Source organism: Oscarella lobularis, chromosome 9, assembly GCF_947507565.1.
Source record: "Oscarella lobularis chromosome 9, ooOscLobu1.1, whole genome shotgun sequence".
Taxonomy (NCBI): domain Eukaryota; kingdom Metazoa; phylum Porifera; class Homoscleromorpha; order Homosclerophorida; family Oscarellidae; genus Oscarella; species Oscarella lobularis.
Genome location: NC_089183.1, coordinates 2,279,330 through 2,295,669, shown reverse-complemented (window position 1 = coordinate 2,295,669; position 16,340 = coordinate 2,279,330). Strand labels below are relative to the sequence as shown.

The window sequence follows — 16,340 nt, the reverse complement described above, 5'->3', positions numbered from 1 at the left end:
ACAATGCACTTACAATCTACTGTAAACTAAATTTCAACTCGATAGGGTCATAAAAATACAAACCGATTTCCTTAGTCTCTGGTACAGTAGCCGCTCTTGACCAATGAGCAGACTACCTCATGTCGTCATGCAAATTAAGCTTCACGGGATTGGTCTGCAGGTATAATTAAATTGCATGCATTTAATTGCTAGCGTCCGGCGTCGCAACCACAAGATTCGAATCACGCCCACGGTAGGAAACGAACGACCCAAAGTCGTTTCCTTTTACAACCTCCTTTATCGCTTTCTTTTGTTATACGTTTGACATATCCGCTGAAGATCTCGATGCTCCCTTCGCTTTCGCATGCAAGACCTTCGGTTTTCGTCTTTCGATAACGGAGAGATTAGGAAACGATCGACGACTTGTGTCGTCTTTTACGGTTAATTTACCGTTCGAGCGAGCGAGCTGTGGGTGTGTCCTCGACGATAGGAGAACGAACACGTGATCTAGAAGAACGCAACGGTGAAGAACGTGGCTTTAGGCGAAGAAAACAGCCGATTTCGGCGACGATCACGGCGTGGGAGCCAACAACGATGCAAAATACGGCGTCGGTAAGCGTATGGGCGATATCGGGTGCCTGTTTTTTCGGAGCGATCCGGACCCGATCACATTCGCCTCGATCGTTTTCTGCAGCGATCTACAACTGCGAAGCGCTTCGCAATCGATAGCTCACGTACTCTCAAGTTTTGAGAAGCATTGGACAGGACGATTAATTTCTTTTCCGGATCCCCGAAGCGTTCAATTTGGACTCGCACAAACTGTTTGACCGCGCGGTGTTGTTATACTAGTCGTCTCTCTTCCAAATGGCGGTCGCCTTCGATCATCATGCAGATCGAGGCCCCGCGCGAGGAACCCGGCCGCCGCGCGAATGTAAGGGAACGCTGGATCCAATGTAGCGGAGTCATTTTCAAATTAGAGAATCATTCTCACTTGAGGGAGATCCAACGTCATTAGTCCTATTGTCTCTCCGAGCTTTTCTCGCGCCTAACATCATGTGCAGTGAATATGTCTACCTGAAGAACATCGGATGTTAATTAATTAGATCATTAGATCGCCAACAAGACTTTGAAATGAAATGCGTCGTTAGTAATAACGAGCTTGAGAACGCAGTTACTTTCCTCCAGGCGCGTGGTGACATTCTATCAGGGGATAGACCCCAACAAGGTGTTCGCCTTTCAATTTCAGGTAATTTCTGCACTAGTCGGGTTTCACTCAAGTTTCAACAGCACAAGTTATCTAGTCTATGCGAAAAAGATACCAACACAAACGAAACCCATAACTAAAACTCAGCTAGAGGTCATTGACTGTAATGCCTAAACTAGTTTGAAACAGTAAGAGAGTTCAACAGTCACTGGAGGCTGCTAGACACTTGTGTATTCTGCTGCTTTGGTTGCCATCATGAACTCACTGACATCGTTGACCAATAACTGAAACGACGGTCGTTCTTCTGGGTTTTCCAACCAACAGTCAGCCATTATCTTGAACCTTCATAAGACAAACAAATATTTAAAGCAACGGCGGGATATCAATGATCGTTAGTAGTTTACATTCGATCAGGACAATGCTTAGGTTGGTTGAGTCGCATTCCCTCTTGAAGAAGCGGAACAAGGCCAGCGACAGGAACCCCAGGATATGGAGTCATTCCCATTGTCATCACTTCCCACAACGTAATGCCATACGACCACTGCATAGACACGAAATTACTATACTTGGTCTAGTTTGCGGTCTGACTGACTCACGACGTCACTTTTTGTTGTAAATATTCCCTCCGTTAAACCTTCTAAAGCAACCCATCGAATTGGGAGTCCAGCTTTGTCTGGTGTATTCCGGTAGTAGTCCTTGTCTTTTTCCAATGCCCTCGCTAATCCAAAATCGGATATTTTGATAGTGAGATCCCAGTCTACCCTAAAACAATTCACTTGGTGAATAAAAGTAGAACGATTGAAAACGTTGATCAATACATGCAATTCCGCGCAGCCAAATCTCGATGTAGTATCATTTTTCCTGACAAATACTCCATTCCTTTTGCAATTTGATATCCAAACTGAAGAAGTCTGAAAAGCTAAGATCGCAAAAATAAGCAAAATGAAATATATAATGGCACCAAAATTTACGTCACGGGGCATAGCCACGTCTTCATCGCCCTCAGCTGGAGAACTTAGAACATAAAGTGATTGCTGCTTGCGCAAATAGTTTCTCAAGTCTTGTAAAACCATGTACGGAAGCAGTATCAAGGGTCTGTAGTATTGCTCATGTTCAGAATTGGGAGACCAGCAAATGCCAAGCAACGTCATAACATTTTGATGACTAAGGCATTTCATTCGAAGGGCTTCAAATATGAAATCACGCATGTTCACTCCTACATTGTTCAATAGACTTTCGCACTCTTATTCAAATGTATATCTATGACCTGATTTAGCTGATTTTGCGGCAACAGTACTCCCGTTTAACAGACATTTGTAGACTCTTCCGAAACTACCTACAAACAGATAATTGAGCATTTCTCAAAAGGGTTATTTAGGCAATTAAATGGACCTTCCCCGATGTCTTTCTCTATCGTTAGGCGTGTTGGGCAAACGCCCAAACCGCCTATTTCCGCAACAATGCCAGAATCCCAAAGTTCATTTGAGCAGGTTTTCATTTCAACGACATTTTGCATGACAGGCACTTCTCTTTCTTTCGTGCGGCGTTGGTAGGCGCATTCACAGGCAAAATGTTTTCTACACCAATATACCATTGCAGGAGTAATTATAAAAATTATCACCGCGCAGAGACATGTTGGAACAGCAATAGCCACAGCAGAATTTTGAATGTCTAAAAAGAAATCGATAGATTATCATCTTCTAAAATCAGTGTAGAAATGTGCGCATTATTACATCTATGGTATAGTCCCAATTATTTTTCCGAAAGTACTCTAGCTTCATTGCTATTTTAGATCAGGAAGTATACAATTTCAAACAGCCTAACGTCAGCGTTTTCACAATCTTTGCCAAATTTTGATACTGAGCAAATGCAGTTATGGGTTTTTGGCTAATATAAAGAACGCATAGCTACTGGAGAGGTTACTTTGCTATCATGCATGTTTTCGCGGAAAGCGGTATGATTCGCATTATTGCATGTCCTACCGCAGTTTTTTTCGTCTGACTGGTCTTGGCAGTCGTAATCACCGTCGCAGCGGTAACTTTGATGAATACAACTTCCGTCCTCGCACTTCCATGCCTGGCTGCTAGTGTCCCCGTCACAGCATAGTTCATCTGATGAATCGCCACAGTCGTTGTCACCATTGCAAAGGAAGCTTTGACGAATACAACGGCCGTTATTCTTACACCAATGCCTTGACGTATCTTGCTGGCAGTGGCTAAAACAGTTTTGTTCATCTGATAAATCGACACAGTCGTTGTCACCGTCACAGCGGTAGCTTGTTTGAATACAACTTCCGTCGTTACACGGCCAAACCGTAAATAGGCTGTTAATTTCCCCGGCACAGCATAGTTCATCTGAAAAATCGCCACAGTTGTTGTGGCCGTCGCATCGATAAGTTTGAAGAATACAACGGCCTTCATTTTTGCACCAAAACAGTGACGGATCTTGGCGGCAGGAGCTAGAACAGTTACGCTCATCTGAAAAATCGCCACAGTCGTTGTGGCTGTCGCAGCGATCAGTTTGAAGAATACAACGGCCTTCATTCTTGCACCAAAACCGTGACGGATCTTGGCGGCAGTAGCTAGAACAGTTACGTTCATCTGAAAAATCGCCACAGTCGTTGCGACCGTCGCAGCGAGAAGATAGACGAATACAACGGTCGTCATTTTTGCACCAAAACCGTGACGGATCTTGGCGGCAGTAGCTAGAACAGTTACGTTCATCTGAAAAGTCGCCACAATCGTTGCCACCGTCACAGTACCATCCTGAAGGAATGCACTTTCCATTTGCGCAATGGAATTGAGAAGAGATGCAGCTGGAACGTTTCCTCCGTTGTTCGCAACCACTGTTTTCGTCTGAGCCATCGCTGCAGTCGACGTTTCCGTCGCAACGATGACGTCGAGAAATGCACTGTCCGTTGAGACATTGAAAATCACCGCGATGCGTGCATGTGAATAGGCGCCGTTTGGCGGATTCAAGTTGCACTGCGCGTATCAGCAGAGAGAAAGCGAGCAATGTAATACCTATACGAAAGAGAAAGTAGCTAAAATTTTATTTAGGACACTGCTATTTCAGAGCCCTTGCATAACTCTCTATAAGCACTCTGCTGAAACTTATTCAACTACTGTAAGCCAAAGTGACCTAACGAAAGAAGTACTTTGTGGGCACTGTACATGTGACGTCAACGGATGTATGGACGTGATATATTTAGTGGCTGACGTAGAAATGAGCCACTACGCTTCGCGGCCGTTTTCTCAGACAACACTGGCACAGCTGCCAGCGTGCGAGCCATTCACGCACGGCAAATGAAGCTTTCGGAACGTATGTAAAGGCACTGAGCTGTATGAAGTGGGCCTTAATTCGCGGGGCAGCGTACACCGCGTACGTGGCGCATCTAGTATCGCAATCTAATATACACCTGCGTTCTTCTTGTTCATGGTTAGTTACACAGCGAGGAGACGCGCGAGGTGTTCGGCGAGACGTACCAAAAGAGTCAGAAATTCGTATAAGAACGTACGCTAGCTTAGAAAAATATACTTGATTCCATTTTGTAGTCGTACGGCTTCAGTGTGGCCGCGCTAATTGTCAGACGACTCACCAGGCAACGTTTCGCGGGTCTGCAGCAGTTGCGAGCCCGGTTGCCTCATGCATCATAACGCATCTTTACGATGATTGACTCTTTTTGAGACGTCAAATCAAGCCTCGGACCCAGGCCTCCCCCACTTCGTTAGCTGGGAGAGGCCTGGTACCTCATTATGTCACATGCTCCCAAACTTTCCACGTGATTACCTCTCCCAGCTAACGAAGTTCGTGGGGGAGGCCTGGGTCCGAGGCTACGTCAAATCTACGTGACGCATAGCGAGTCCAGAAACAACCGTTATAGAATAGCTAGACGGCGTCTTCTATGAAACGACTATGAGTTCAATGGTCAATTCATTATGCGCAGAATTATACCTCGGTCGTGGGTCAGCGTGCAAACCAGACGAGTTGCGACAAGACGATAGAACTGTAGAAGAAACGGATGAGTCGCTTTCTCAAAGCAGTCTTTCCTGAGTAAAACGCGACGCAATCTGTCGTTGCGAAACCTGTACCCTAACGTTAATGTGAACTAATTGATATAAAGCTACTGTATACGGTTTAGGAAAGTGCAAACTATGTTATAGCAATGGAAAAAGCCAACCAAAAGAGAGTATGCCTGCTCTAGAAGCATTGTTATAGTCTATGAAAAAGATGCAACGAACACCCAAACATAACCGATAATTAAACACCAGAGAACATTGATTTCCTGACGTTGACAATAATCTCTAAACAAGTTTGAAGGTGAGAAAGTTTATAATTCTTATTCTGCTAAACACTTGTGTATTCTGCTACTTTGTTTGTCAGCATGAACTTACTGACATCGCTGACCAATACACTAAACGACGGACGTTCTTCTGGGTTTTCCAACAAACAGTCAGCCATTATCCTGAACCTTCATTAGACAAACAAATATTTTAAGCAACGGCGGGATATCAATGATCGTTAGTAGTGTACATTCGATCAGGACAATGCTTAGGTTGGCTGAGTCGCATTCCCTCTTGAAGGAGGGAAACAAGGTTAGCGGCCCCAACACCAGGATATGGAGTCATTCCCATTGTCATCAATTCCCACAACGTAATGCCATATGACCACTGCGCACATATGACACGAACTTACTGCGCTATAAATCTAGTTTGCGCTCTAAATGTCAACTCACCACGTCACTTTTTGTAGTAAATAGTCCTTCCGTTAGACCTTCTAGAGCAACCCAGCGAATCGGGAGCGCAACTTTGCCTGGTGTATTCCGATAATAGTCCTTGTCTTCTTCCAATGCTCGGGCTAATCCAAAATCGGATATTTTGATAGTGAGATCCCAGTCCACCCTAAAATCATTCACTTGGTGAATTATGTAAAAACTAGAACGATTTAAGACGTTGATCAATACATGCAATTCCGCGCTGCCAAATCTCGATGTAGTATCATTTTTCTTGACAAATATTCCATTCCTTTTGCAATTTGATATCCAAACTGAAGATGTCTGAAAAGCTAAAAAATTAATTAAGGTAACAAAATGCTAAAGAACAAATGTGTTACGTCACGGGAGACAGCCACGTCTTCGGCTTCAGAACTGAGAACATAAAGTGATTTTTGCTTGCGCAAATATGTTCTCAAGTCTCGCAAAACCATGTAGGGAAGAAGTATCAAGGGTCTGTAGTATTGCTCATGTTCAGGATTGGGCGACCAGCAAATGCCAATCAACTTCAGAACATTTAGGTGACTAAGGCATTTCATTCGAAGGGCTTCTAATATGAAATCACGCACATTCACTTCTACATCATTCAATATGATTTTGTACACATATTTAAAGATATTTATAACCTGATTTAGCTAATTTTGCAGCAACAGTACTCCCGTCTAGCAGACATTTGTAGACTCTTCCGAAATTACCTACAAACAAGTATATAGGCATCTCTCAATGGGTCTTTTAGTCAATTAACCTTCTCCAATGTCCTTTTCTACCGTTAGACGTGTAGGGCAAATGCCCAAGTTACCTATTTCCGCAACGATGTCAGAATCCCAAAGTTCATTCAAGCAGGTTTGCATTTCAACGACATTTTGTGTGATAGGCATTTGTCCTGTCGTGCGACGCTGGTAGATGCATTTACAAGCCAAACGCTTTTGACACCAAATTACAATTAGAGGCGTAATTATTAAAACCATCAATGCACAGAGACTTGTTGCAACGGCGATAGTCGCAGAAGTTTTAATGTCTAAAACGCAATCGGTAGATTATCTCCTATTGTTCCCGAGCGCGCGGCGCGCGCTCTGGTGTCTTTGTGTGTGTGTGTGGGGGGGGGGGGGGGGGGGGACAATAAAAGACAGCTGTTTTCACGTCAACGGTTTCGGTTCCGTTAAAAGTTCGACTTTATGACGTTAAATGTCATTTTTATGTCAGAATCATGTGTCTTTTATTACCTGAAGAGTAAAGAGCCTCTTGAGAAAGCGGGCGAACTTAGTTATTTAATTAAATAAATTTCCGTAGTGGCCAACCTAATCTATTTTCTTCTCGAATTCAGGCCACGTACCTCTTTATTGCGGTTGGAAACGTCTGGTCAAAGTATGGCTGCAATAAGCAGGTTCCACTGTACAAATTTGATTCTGAGCTGTTGCAGGTACGGATTTTTTATCTGTGATATCTCATCACAACGAACGCTAAACTACTGGAGAGTATCATGCATGTTTTTCGCGGAGGTGCGGTGTTATTCGCTTTATTGCATGTCGTACCACAGTTGTTTTCGTCTGACTGGTCTTGGCAGTCGTAATCACCGTCGCAGCGGTAACTTTGATGAATACAACTTCCGTCCTCGCACTTCCATGCCTGGCTGCTAGTGTTCCCATCACAGCATAGTTCATCTGATAAATCGCCACAGTCGTTGTCACCATTGCAAAGGAAGCTTTGACGAATACAACGGCCGTTATTCTTGCACCAATATCTTGACGTATCTTGCTGGCAGTGGCTAAAACAGTTTTGTTCATCTGATAAATCGACACAGTCGTTGTCACCGTCACAGCGGTATCTTTGATGGATACAACTTCCGTCATCGCACTTCCAAAACCTGCCGATATTGTTCCCATCACAGCATAGTTCATCTGAAAAATCGCCACAGTCGTTGCGACCGTCGCAGCGAGAAGATAGATGAATACAACGGTCGTCATTTTTGCACCAAAACCGTGGCGGATCTTGGCGGCAGTAGCTAGAACAGTTACGTTCATCTGATAAATCGCCACAGTCGTTGCGACCGTCGCAGCGAGAAGATAGACGAGTACAACGGTCAATATTCTTGCACCAAAACAGTTGCGGATCTTGGCGGCAGTAGCTAGAATTGCACCAAAACAGTTGCGGATATTGGCGGCAGTAGCTAGAACAGTTACGTTCATCTGAAAAATTGCCACAGTCGTTGCGACCGTCGCAGCGATAAGTTCGATGAATACAAAGGTCGTCATTTTTGCACCAAAACAGTGACGGATCTTGGCGGCAGGAGCTAGAACAGTTACGTTCATCTGAAAAATCGCCACAGTCGTTGCGACCGTTGCAGCGATAAATTCTATGAATACAAAGGTCGTCATTTTTGCACCAAAACAGTGACGGATCTTGGCGGCAGGAGCTAGAACAGTTACGTTCATCTGAAAAATCGCCACAGTCGTTGTCACCATTGCAAAGGAAGCTTTGACGAATACAACGGCCGTTATTCTTGCACCAATATCTTGACGTATCTTGCTGGCAGTGGCTAAAACAGTTTTGTTCATCTGATAAATCGACACAGTCGTTGTCACCGTCACAGCGGTATCTTTGATGGATACAACTTCCGTCATCGCACTTCCAAAACCTGCCGATATTGTTCCCATCACAGCATAGTTCATCTGAAAAATCGCCACAGTCGTTGCGACCGTTGCAGCGAGCAGATAGACGAATACAACGGTCGTCATTTTTGCACCAAAACCGTGACTGATCTTGGCGGCAGTAGCTAGAACAGTTACGTTCATCTGAAAAATCGCCACAGTCGTTGTCACCGTCACAGTACCATCGTGAAGGAATGCATCTTCCATTTTCGCACTGGAATTCGTGGGAAGAGATGCAGCTGGAACGTTTCCTCCGTTGTTCGCAACCAATGTTTTCGTCTGAGCCATCGCCGCAGTCAACATGTCCGTCGCAACGATGACGTCGAGAAATGCACTGTCCGTTGAGACATTGAAAATCACCGCGATGCGGGCATGTGGATATGCGCCGTTTGGCGGATTCAAGTTGCACTGCGCGTATCAGCAGAGAGAAAGCGAGCAATGTAAGACCTACGAAAAAGAAAGTAGCTAAAGTTTTTTATTTTATTTAGGACACTGACATTTTGTATAGAGCCCATAACTCTGTATAAGCACTCTTCATGCTGAAACTTAGTCAACTAAGTGAACTAACGAAAGAAATACGCTGTGGGCACTGCCGCAGATACTGCACTTCTGTTTCAGTCATGTGACGTCGACGGATGCATCGACGTGCTATATTTAGTTGCTGACGTAGAAATGCGGAACTTCGCTTCGATCGGCCGTTTTCTCAGACAACGCTGGGCTAGCTGCTAGCGTGCGAGCCATTCACACACGGCAAGTGAAGCTCTTGGAGCGTATGTATAGGCACTGAGCTGAAGTACGTGGGTCTTCGCGGAGCCGAAACGTGCACTGCGTGGCGCATCTAGTATCGCAATCTAATATACACCTGCGTGCTTCTTGTTCATGGTCAGTTACACCATAGATATGGTTACACGGCGAGGCGGACGCGCAGGGTGTACGGCAAGACGTAACAAAAGCAGAGATAGAAAAAAGAGTCAGGAATTTGCATGAGAACGTACGCTAGCTTAGAAAAACATCCTTTATTCCTGTACGTACATACTGATGATACAGTGAGACCGCGTCGTCAGACGAGTCATCAGGCAACGTGGCCGCGGGTCTGCAGCAGTTAATTAAGAGCCCGGTTGCCTCGAGCATCATCAGATTGTAATAGCGCCGCGGCTTCGGATTTCTCCCTTTTATTCAGGCCTTGCACAGACACGCGTTTAGCTCAACGACTCAAGTACAACTGTCTCAATTACCTAACTACCAATCAAATGTCTCGCTACCTCTACCTGATTAGACTAATTAGCTACTGCCCCCCCCCCCCCCCCCCCCCCCACTGATTTAAATTAATTTATAAATTTTAGCGTAGGATTTTGGTTGGATTTGGAGCTCAGTGGACGTGTAGGCTGAGTTTAGTTAGCATCACGCTGCCATGGCAACAATCAACCAGCATCGAGCGTTTCTTTTTGAACTTATTAACAACGACTTCATCCTCAGTGGTGATTTATTTTGGATCGATGTACAAAATAAAGTAATTATTTAAGACTAATTTTACTTAAATAAATAATTTTTTAGTGCTGGACGGCCATTGTTTTTGATGTGACCCAATATATATATATATATCGCTGAGGCGAGGTCCTATATGATTTGTCGATTGTCGAAAGGAGAATTCAAAGAGAAATCGCTTTGTCTTCTGAGTCCGTTTACTTATTATTACACATTGAAAATCGCAAAGTGTGGCCGGTTTGTCATTGTGATATAGTGATCCCCGTGTCTTTGATTATTTACTGTAGATGGATAGCTTGTTTCCTATGCTGCGTCTCATTGCGTACAAAATGAAGATGAGACGACAGATGTACTTGTCTATCATGCATGAGAAACGGTTTCGAAATTCTTCATCTCGGTATTAATTAATTAATTAATGAAGCGCCGCAAGGTAATTAAAAGAAATAACTGACTATTTATTGATATCAATATTTCAGAGCCACTTGTGCTGAAACCACGTGAGCTGAAGACAAGCGTCGTTGAAAAGATCAGATCGCTCAAATGATGTCTAAGCCGTTAAAGTATTCTGCTTTTTACTTAATGATTTACCTTTGTGCGGACGTGAAATGAATCAAGAAAGGGCAGACGCCAGACGGTCAACGTCATTTTTGAATAAGAAAGATCATGATTTGATAAAATGCCTATTTTTGTCTATGAGGATTTTTTAGGCGACAACTAAATTAATCAGCGTTCGAATGAAATTTTCCGACTTAGGTTTCTGATAATTGCGAATAATTGCCGTCGAGGTCGGATGCATTTCACGCTCATCAAAGCGTGCTCAGCGCGGCCTCGCGAAACCCTTACATGTATCCCTGAGGCCAAATTTTCAGAAGGGAAGACAAACTGGTGTAGGCCTATCGCCACGGATACTAGTATCCGTGCTATAACTAGCTATAGCCCGTAGCTCAAAAGCCCGGATTTCGTCTCCTCGCATTCGGATCGATTCGACGTTCTCGCACGCTTTTTGAGTTCTTATTCGCCCCTGGAATTAGCCGAAGCGCCTTCTGAACATAGGCAACGCCGTCCGAACTCCAAATTGCGCGAGCTTCAGTAAGTTTTGGGGGTATATAATTGGGACCCCAGGCCCACTCTCGTTTTCCGCGCAACGGACTCGGGCAAAGACGAAAGCGATTATCAGCCACGTTTTTGAATGTCTAGAAAAGCTCATATTCGCCGCCTCCACCTGCGTTCTTGCAAAAAACGAGTTCGATATCTTGGAACTCTCGATAAGGATACCTACCGCCTATTTTTCTCCTTTCCTTTCTTCACGAACGCGTGACGCTGTCACGAGTATCAGCTACAGTATTTCTACATATATATCTCCAATCCATGAAGTCTCTCTAACCTCGAATGTTCATCGAAGCCACGATAAGCCATCTCTATATCTGTGTCTTCATGCACTAAGTCCTATTTTTTTTCTGCTGGAGTGCCGCGCTTTTTGTGAAGAATACTTAGAATACCACACGGAATACTTAGAATACACAGACGGCGCGAATTCTTACGCAAAAACAATTTCAAAGACAGACAAAGAAGTCAGAGTCCTCGGGTCCATCATATCGTTTCTCAGTTCATCCGCAGAGACGAAAGTGGCAAGTACTTCGCCGGGAGCGGCGCATTGTACGTGTGTAGCTTCCACCACAGCAATCTTCGCATTTGAGGATCGAGCCTTTAGGCAGACTTTGTAGCTATCATTGCAGCACAGAGCTCGCACTCCTGCGCGGCACGCGCAAATTACCTGAAATAAAGCGTATTTGCGCGCAGTCGATCGGCTGCAGCAGTAGTAGGGCGCAGTGGGAATGGAGCACGTAGGTGTTATATATTATTCGGCGCAATTTTCCTCCGGAAACGCACGGACGTTTTGCGCTCTTATCATCTTCAACTACGATATGTTCCCACTCTCTCTCTCTCATGCATGCACCACTTAGAAAGTGATAATCCAAGAGCATTAAGATCACCGGCCAGCCTGACACTCGTGCTGGTACATGAGCACAGAAAAAGGACGTACGTGCTCTGCATCCACACGAGCCATCAATTGAATACTTATACGTGTTTCGCGATACACCGTTATGGGTATGGCTACCGTCAGCCTGGTTATATCCGCCTCGTCCCGTGATCGAAACCGGCTACCGTCAGCTGCGTAGTCGCGTCGGTGATTGATGAAACGGAAGAGTCACCTTTCCTCTCCTGCGTTTGACGCAATAGAAAAGGATGTCGAGATTCGAAGACACCAGCTGGCTCTAGTCCGACTCGACTTTAGACAACCTCGCTAAAATAGGGATTGAGCCATGCACAAAGTCTCTCCACCAAGTCGTATTTTTTTTAATTAAAACGATGCCGAAACGCGGAGGGGGAGTTTCTCTTCCTATACGCTCTCGGCTCTCGGAGACCGACAAATTCACATGCGAAGATTTTCATTTCAACGACAACAACGACAACAACGACATGCAACAAGGGCAACGACAACGACAAAGACGTCACATGAATGCACGTGTGACGTAGAAGTCAGAGTCCTCGGGCCATCATCACATTCCTACGCAGTAGCAAGTCACTGGTTGATCGTTGGCGGGACTGGTACAATGTCCGAATTTTCCGATTTTTCCACCACAGCAATCGCTGCATGACGGCATTTTGAGTGAATCGCAGCCAGATTTGCAGCACCGATCTCCTGAAGGAGTGCAGCGCGAACTTTGATCGGTCTGATTGTCTTTGACGAAGTTGGCGCCGAGGCAAAGGGCAGCAAGAGAGACGACGTGAATGAACTTGTACATATATGATCGGTTCGTCGCGACAGTGGAATGAGGAGAGCGCTACTCGCGTTGCTTATGTGCCACGGCGAGTTTCCGCCTCAAAAGAGATCTCTAATGTTGTTAGCACTTCTGTGACGCTCGTCTCTTCTCACTGATCTGTTTGACGTCGGGCGAATCATTCTCGGCGAAAGAGCCAGCGCCACGCGCTGACACTCGTGCATTTTGCTTTATTGATCGACGCACACACGCAATACTAATATACATAAAACACTCTAGAACACAGCACAGCCCGAAATGCCCTCCCGTAGCTCTCCTCAATTCAGCTACGAAAGCAAACAGCACAACGTCATAAGACGTGTGTTGTCTGTCCATGCTGTAGTCACGCTACGCGACCTGCGGCACATCATTCTGGACGTCGTCAGCAGCACGACGTTGAGGATGCACCTCTGCGGCACTCTCACCCTCGATCGGCTGCCCCAAGTGGACCGAGGCAACCTTAGACAGCTCGGTGTACATTGGCGGCACGCAATCGCCGGGCAGCGGCATCTTGGACGGTTGTGGGCTCTCGCGGCGTGCATGGCGGCGGTAAAACGCTGTAGGAATTACGACGACAGAACAGAGGCGTCGTTTCTTTGTTCGAGCGCACATTGCAATCACAATGGCGAGCAGAATAATAATACCAAAGGAACTTGCACTGCTCGCAGTGGCAATGATTGGTGTAGTAGACAAACCTAGGGAAAATGGGTAATCTGTCCCTAATGACTATATAGATTAGGGCTAGAACGTGGGGTCGTCACAGAGAGGCGTTTCCTCTGCAAAACTGTCATTTCTGGGTTAATTAAAGCATGCAGCTCTTTGCGTTAGGTTTAAATTGAGAGAACGGACATCGACCGTATAATTTCGCAATTCAAACTTAAGCCAGATGACCAGGTAGCGCGAAAATGGTATTATAGTTTATCTAATCTTGCCTGTGGCGCAGTTTCGCTCGTCCGAATAGTCGCCGCAATTGTCAAAGCCGTCGCAACTGTAAGTCGAATCGATGCACCGTCCATTATCGCAACGAAACGAGTTGTCGTATTCGTCACACACTTGACATCTCACCTCGTCCGATCCGTCTAAGAAGTCTTCAACGCCGTCGCAACGATCCGATCTCGGCACGCATTCAGAGACGGCACATTGGAACTGATCATCTTGGCACTCGAATACGGCACCGCAATCGTACTCGTCCGACTTGTCTCCGCAGTCATAATCCGACTGCGAAACGCACTCTCCGTTATCGCACGTGAATTGACCGGAGTAGCACGTAGCCGGCATCTCGCGGCACCCCTGCTCGTCCGACTCGTCCCGGCAGTCGTCGATGCCGTTGCAGCGTTCCTCGTTTGAAACGCATCGACCGTTACGGCACTGAAATTGATCGTCCCAATAGCAAAGACTGGACTTTGGCTCCGGCGTCCCTTCACATGTCCACTCGTCCGACCCGTCGGCGCAGTTGTCGTTACCGTCGCAACGATCCAAATGGCTGATACAAAACCCATTGGCGCATCGAAATTCGTGAGCGTCGTTGTCGTAGTAGTAGTAGTCGTCGTCGTCGTAGTCGTAGCACTGACAGTTTTCATAGGCGGTCACGGTCGGCGCGGTTGTGCTCGCAAGTTTTGCGCGCACCGTAGTCGAACCCGTGGTAAGTTTCCCGCGCGGAGGAGTCCGCGGGGCATGCGTCGTTGCGCCCTGAGTCTCGCATCGTCGCTCGTCTGACCACGCCATCGCAGCGTTTCTCCCTTCCAACGCATCTGCCGTTCGCACACGAAAAGCGAGACGGCTCGCAGGCCTCCGTCGTGCCAGGAATCGGCGAAACGGCGTCGATTCGCCTCTCGTTCGTCGTCGAGCAATTGCGCTCGTCCGAAAGATCCCCGCAGTCGTCGAACTCGTCGCAAATCGACGCCCAATCGACGCAGCGTCCGTTCTCACAGCGAAAATCGGCTTCGCGACACGACGTCGTCGTCTCGATCGACGAAGACGACGAGAAAAACGAGAACTACAGTATAGCGACGAGAAAAGAATCAAACCGCAAGGAAAGCCTTTCAAGTGGGTGTTCTCGAGGAACGCGGAAAGAAGGAAAAACCCAGAACGAGTCGATCCCTGTATATATAGCGCGGGGCCGGATCATTGAACGATCTAAGAGCGTTGAGGCGGCGGTATACGGGAGGTCCATACGTAGACTAGAGTAGGACCTCGGCTTTCGGACATTCTGCGATTTCGGACGCTCGCACAGCAAATCTAGCGAACCGATTCTGGCTTCCTATGGCGCATTTGAAAGCCCAGTCCCTGCCAGGAAGATGTGCCAGAGCACGAATCAATAGACCAAACCCTCATGATTTTATGAGAAGATTAGCGCGCGCAGGTCAAATCCTCCGCTTTCGGACAACAGTATCGCTTTCGGACACGTATGCGTAGCTCATTCAAATTTTAATGTTTCGCCTAGAATTTTTTTTCACAAAATCCTCTATCATAGAGCTTTCGAACGCAGTAAAGCTTTAGCCAAATGGTCTAGTCTATCGCATGCTAAAAATCGACGAATATACCGACATCGCACCTCGGTGTTCGGACACCAGTTATTCCGTTTGCAAAGCCCAAATCCGTTTCTAAAAGGATATTCTGAATTTTCTGTAAGGTATTTGAGACGATTTTCAAAAGCAGCTTAAAAAAGAGTAACTTTGCTAAGCAATTGGGCTGTTTAGTGCATGAAAATGCATTTCTTGGGTTTGCTTTAGTGGCCATAAAACTAAATATAGCAACGAGATTACCCAAACTGGTACAGAAGCAAGCGGTGCGAAGAAAAAGTCACCCTTAAACTTCATATTATTGAAAAATTCTGTCACATACCAGTACAGGACGTTACGCAAAATGCAGTTTGTTCAAACTTTATCATAGTGTTTGTACTGTTTATGGTATATTGCCAAGAGCTCAGGCTACGTCAAGCTGACCATCTGCGTTTATTAATTTATCTATTGCGTTCTAAGAATTTCAGTTTGAGTGCTCTTATATAAAGATCGAATTTCAGATTCTTGGTATCACACTCTGGCTGTGATATCTTCAAAAATGTACTTGCTCTACTTATGGAAGAGCACTCCAGAGACAGATACTGTAAAAAGGCGTACTTTTATGTAATGTTTCTGACGTTGCGATCAAAATCAGCAAGACAAATGCATTTGGCGTAAAGTACTGTATGCGGCAGAATTTTTCATTAATACGAAGTTTTAGGGTGACTTTTTCTTCGCACCGCTTGCTTCTGTGCCAGTTTGGGTATTTTCGTTGCTATATTTAGTTTTATGGCCACTAAAGCAAACCCAAGAAATGCATTTTCATGCACTGAACAGCCCAATTGCTTAGCAAAGTTACTCTTTTTCAAGCTGCTTTTGAAAATCGTCTCAAATACCTTACAGAAAATTCAGAATATCCTTTTAGAAACG

At 45.6% G+C, this 16,340-nt stretch overlaps 2 protein-coding genes and 1 long non-coding RNA gene across 5 annotated transcripts; 1 reads left to right on the top strand and 2 right to left on the bottom strand.

Annotated features, from left to right (window-relative positions):
• The first annotated feature begins 355 nt into the window (after positions 1 to 355).
• On the top strand, positions 356 to 4,596 carry LOC136190948 (uncharacterized). The gene is made up of 3 exons (XR_010670680.1): positions 356 to 2,923; positions 2,976 to 4,199; positions 4,243 to 4,596. It is a non-coding gene; the product is annotated as an uncharacterized lncRNA (long non-coding RNA).
• On the bottom strand, positions 1,239 to 9,578 carry LOC136190935 (sortilin-related receptor-like). Of its 3 annotated transcripts, none has more exons than XM_065979239.1 (9): positions 4,602 to 4,680; positions 3,166 to 4,206; positions 2,576 to 2,854; positions 2,451 to 2,519; positions 2,155 to 2,399; positions 2,002 to 2,102; positions 1,780 to 1,945; positions 1,588 to 1,724; positions 1,239 to 1,525 (listed from the first exon to the last, which is right to left on the bottom strand). In XM_065979239.1, exons 1-9 carry the CDS (start codon positions 4,618 to 4,620, stop codon positions 1,402 to 1,404), a joined length of 2,181 nt encoding a protein of 726 aa, XP_065835311.1. In that variant the 5' UTR covers positions 4,621 to 4,680; the 3' UTR covers positions 1,239 to 1,401. The 3 variants fall into 3 exon arrangements, with proteins under 3 accessions (XP_065835311.1, XP_065835310.1, XP_065835309.1); XM_065979237.1 differs by lacking the exons at positions 1,239 to 1,525; positions 1,588 to 1,724; positions 1,780 to 1,945; ... (4 more) ...; positions 3,166 to 4,206; positions 4,602 to 4,680 and adding exons at positions 5,364 to 5,654; positions 5,717 to 5,853; positions 5,919 to 6,084; ... (4 more) ...; positions 7,487 to 9,049; positions 9,465 to 9,578; XM_065979238.1 differs by lacking the exons at positions 1,239 to 1,525; positions 1,588 to 1,724; positions 1,780 to 1,945; ... (3 more) ...; positions 3,166 to 4,206; positions 4,602 to 4,680 and adding exons at positions 6,296 to 6,531; positions 6,581 to 6,649; positions 6,700 to 6,972; positions 7,487 to 9,049; positions 9,465 to 9,578 and having other exon boundaries at positions 1,995 to 2,102.
• A 4,249-nt stretch (positions 9,579 to 13,827) lies between these two features.
• On the bottom strand, positions 13,828 to 14,634 carry LOC136191428 (low-density lipoprotein receptor-like). Its single transcript, XM_065979751.1, has one exon. It carries the CDS (start codon positions 14,632 to 14,634, stop codon positions 13,828 to 13,830), a length of 807 nt encoding a protein of 268 aa, XP_065835823.1.
• Positions 14,635 to 16,340: the final 1,706 nt, after the last annotated feature.

Bases quoted from the DNA above. Each gene is read 5' to 3' on its own strand.
- LOC136190935 (XM_065979237.1), bottom strand. The intron at 6,532-6,580 runs GTTATAAATATC...TGAATGATGTAG, and splicing joins TGCAAAATTAGCTAAATCAG to AAGTGAATGTGCGTGATTTC. The intron at 5,655-5,716 runs GTACACTACTAA...TGTCTAATGAAG, and splicing joins AAGCATTGTCCTGATCGAAT to GTTCAGGATAATGGCTGACT.
- LOC136191428 (XM_065979751.1), bottom strand. From the start codon at position 14,634: ATGGCGTGGTCAGACGAGCGACGATGCGAGACTCAGGGCGCAACGACG.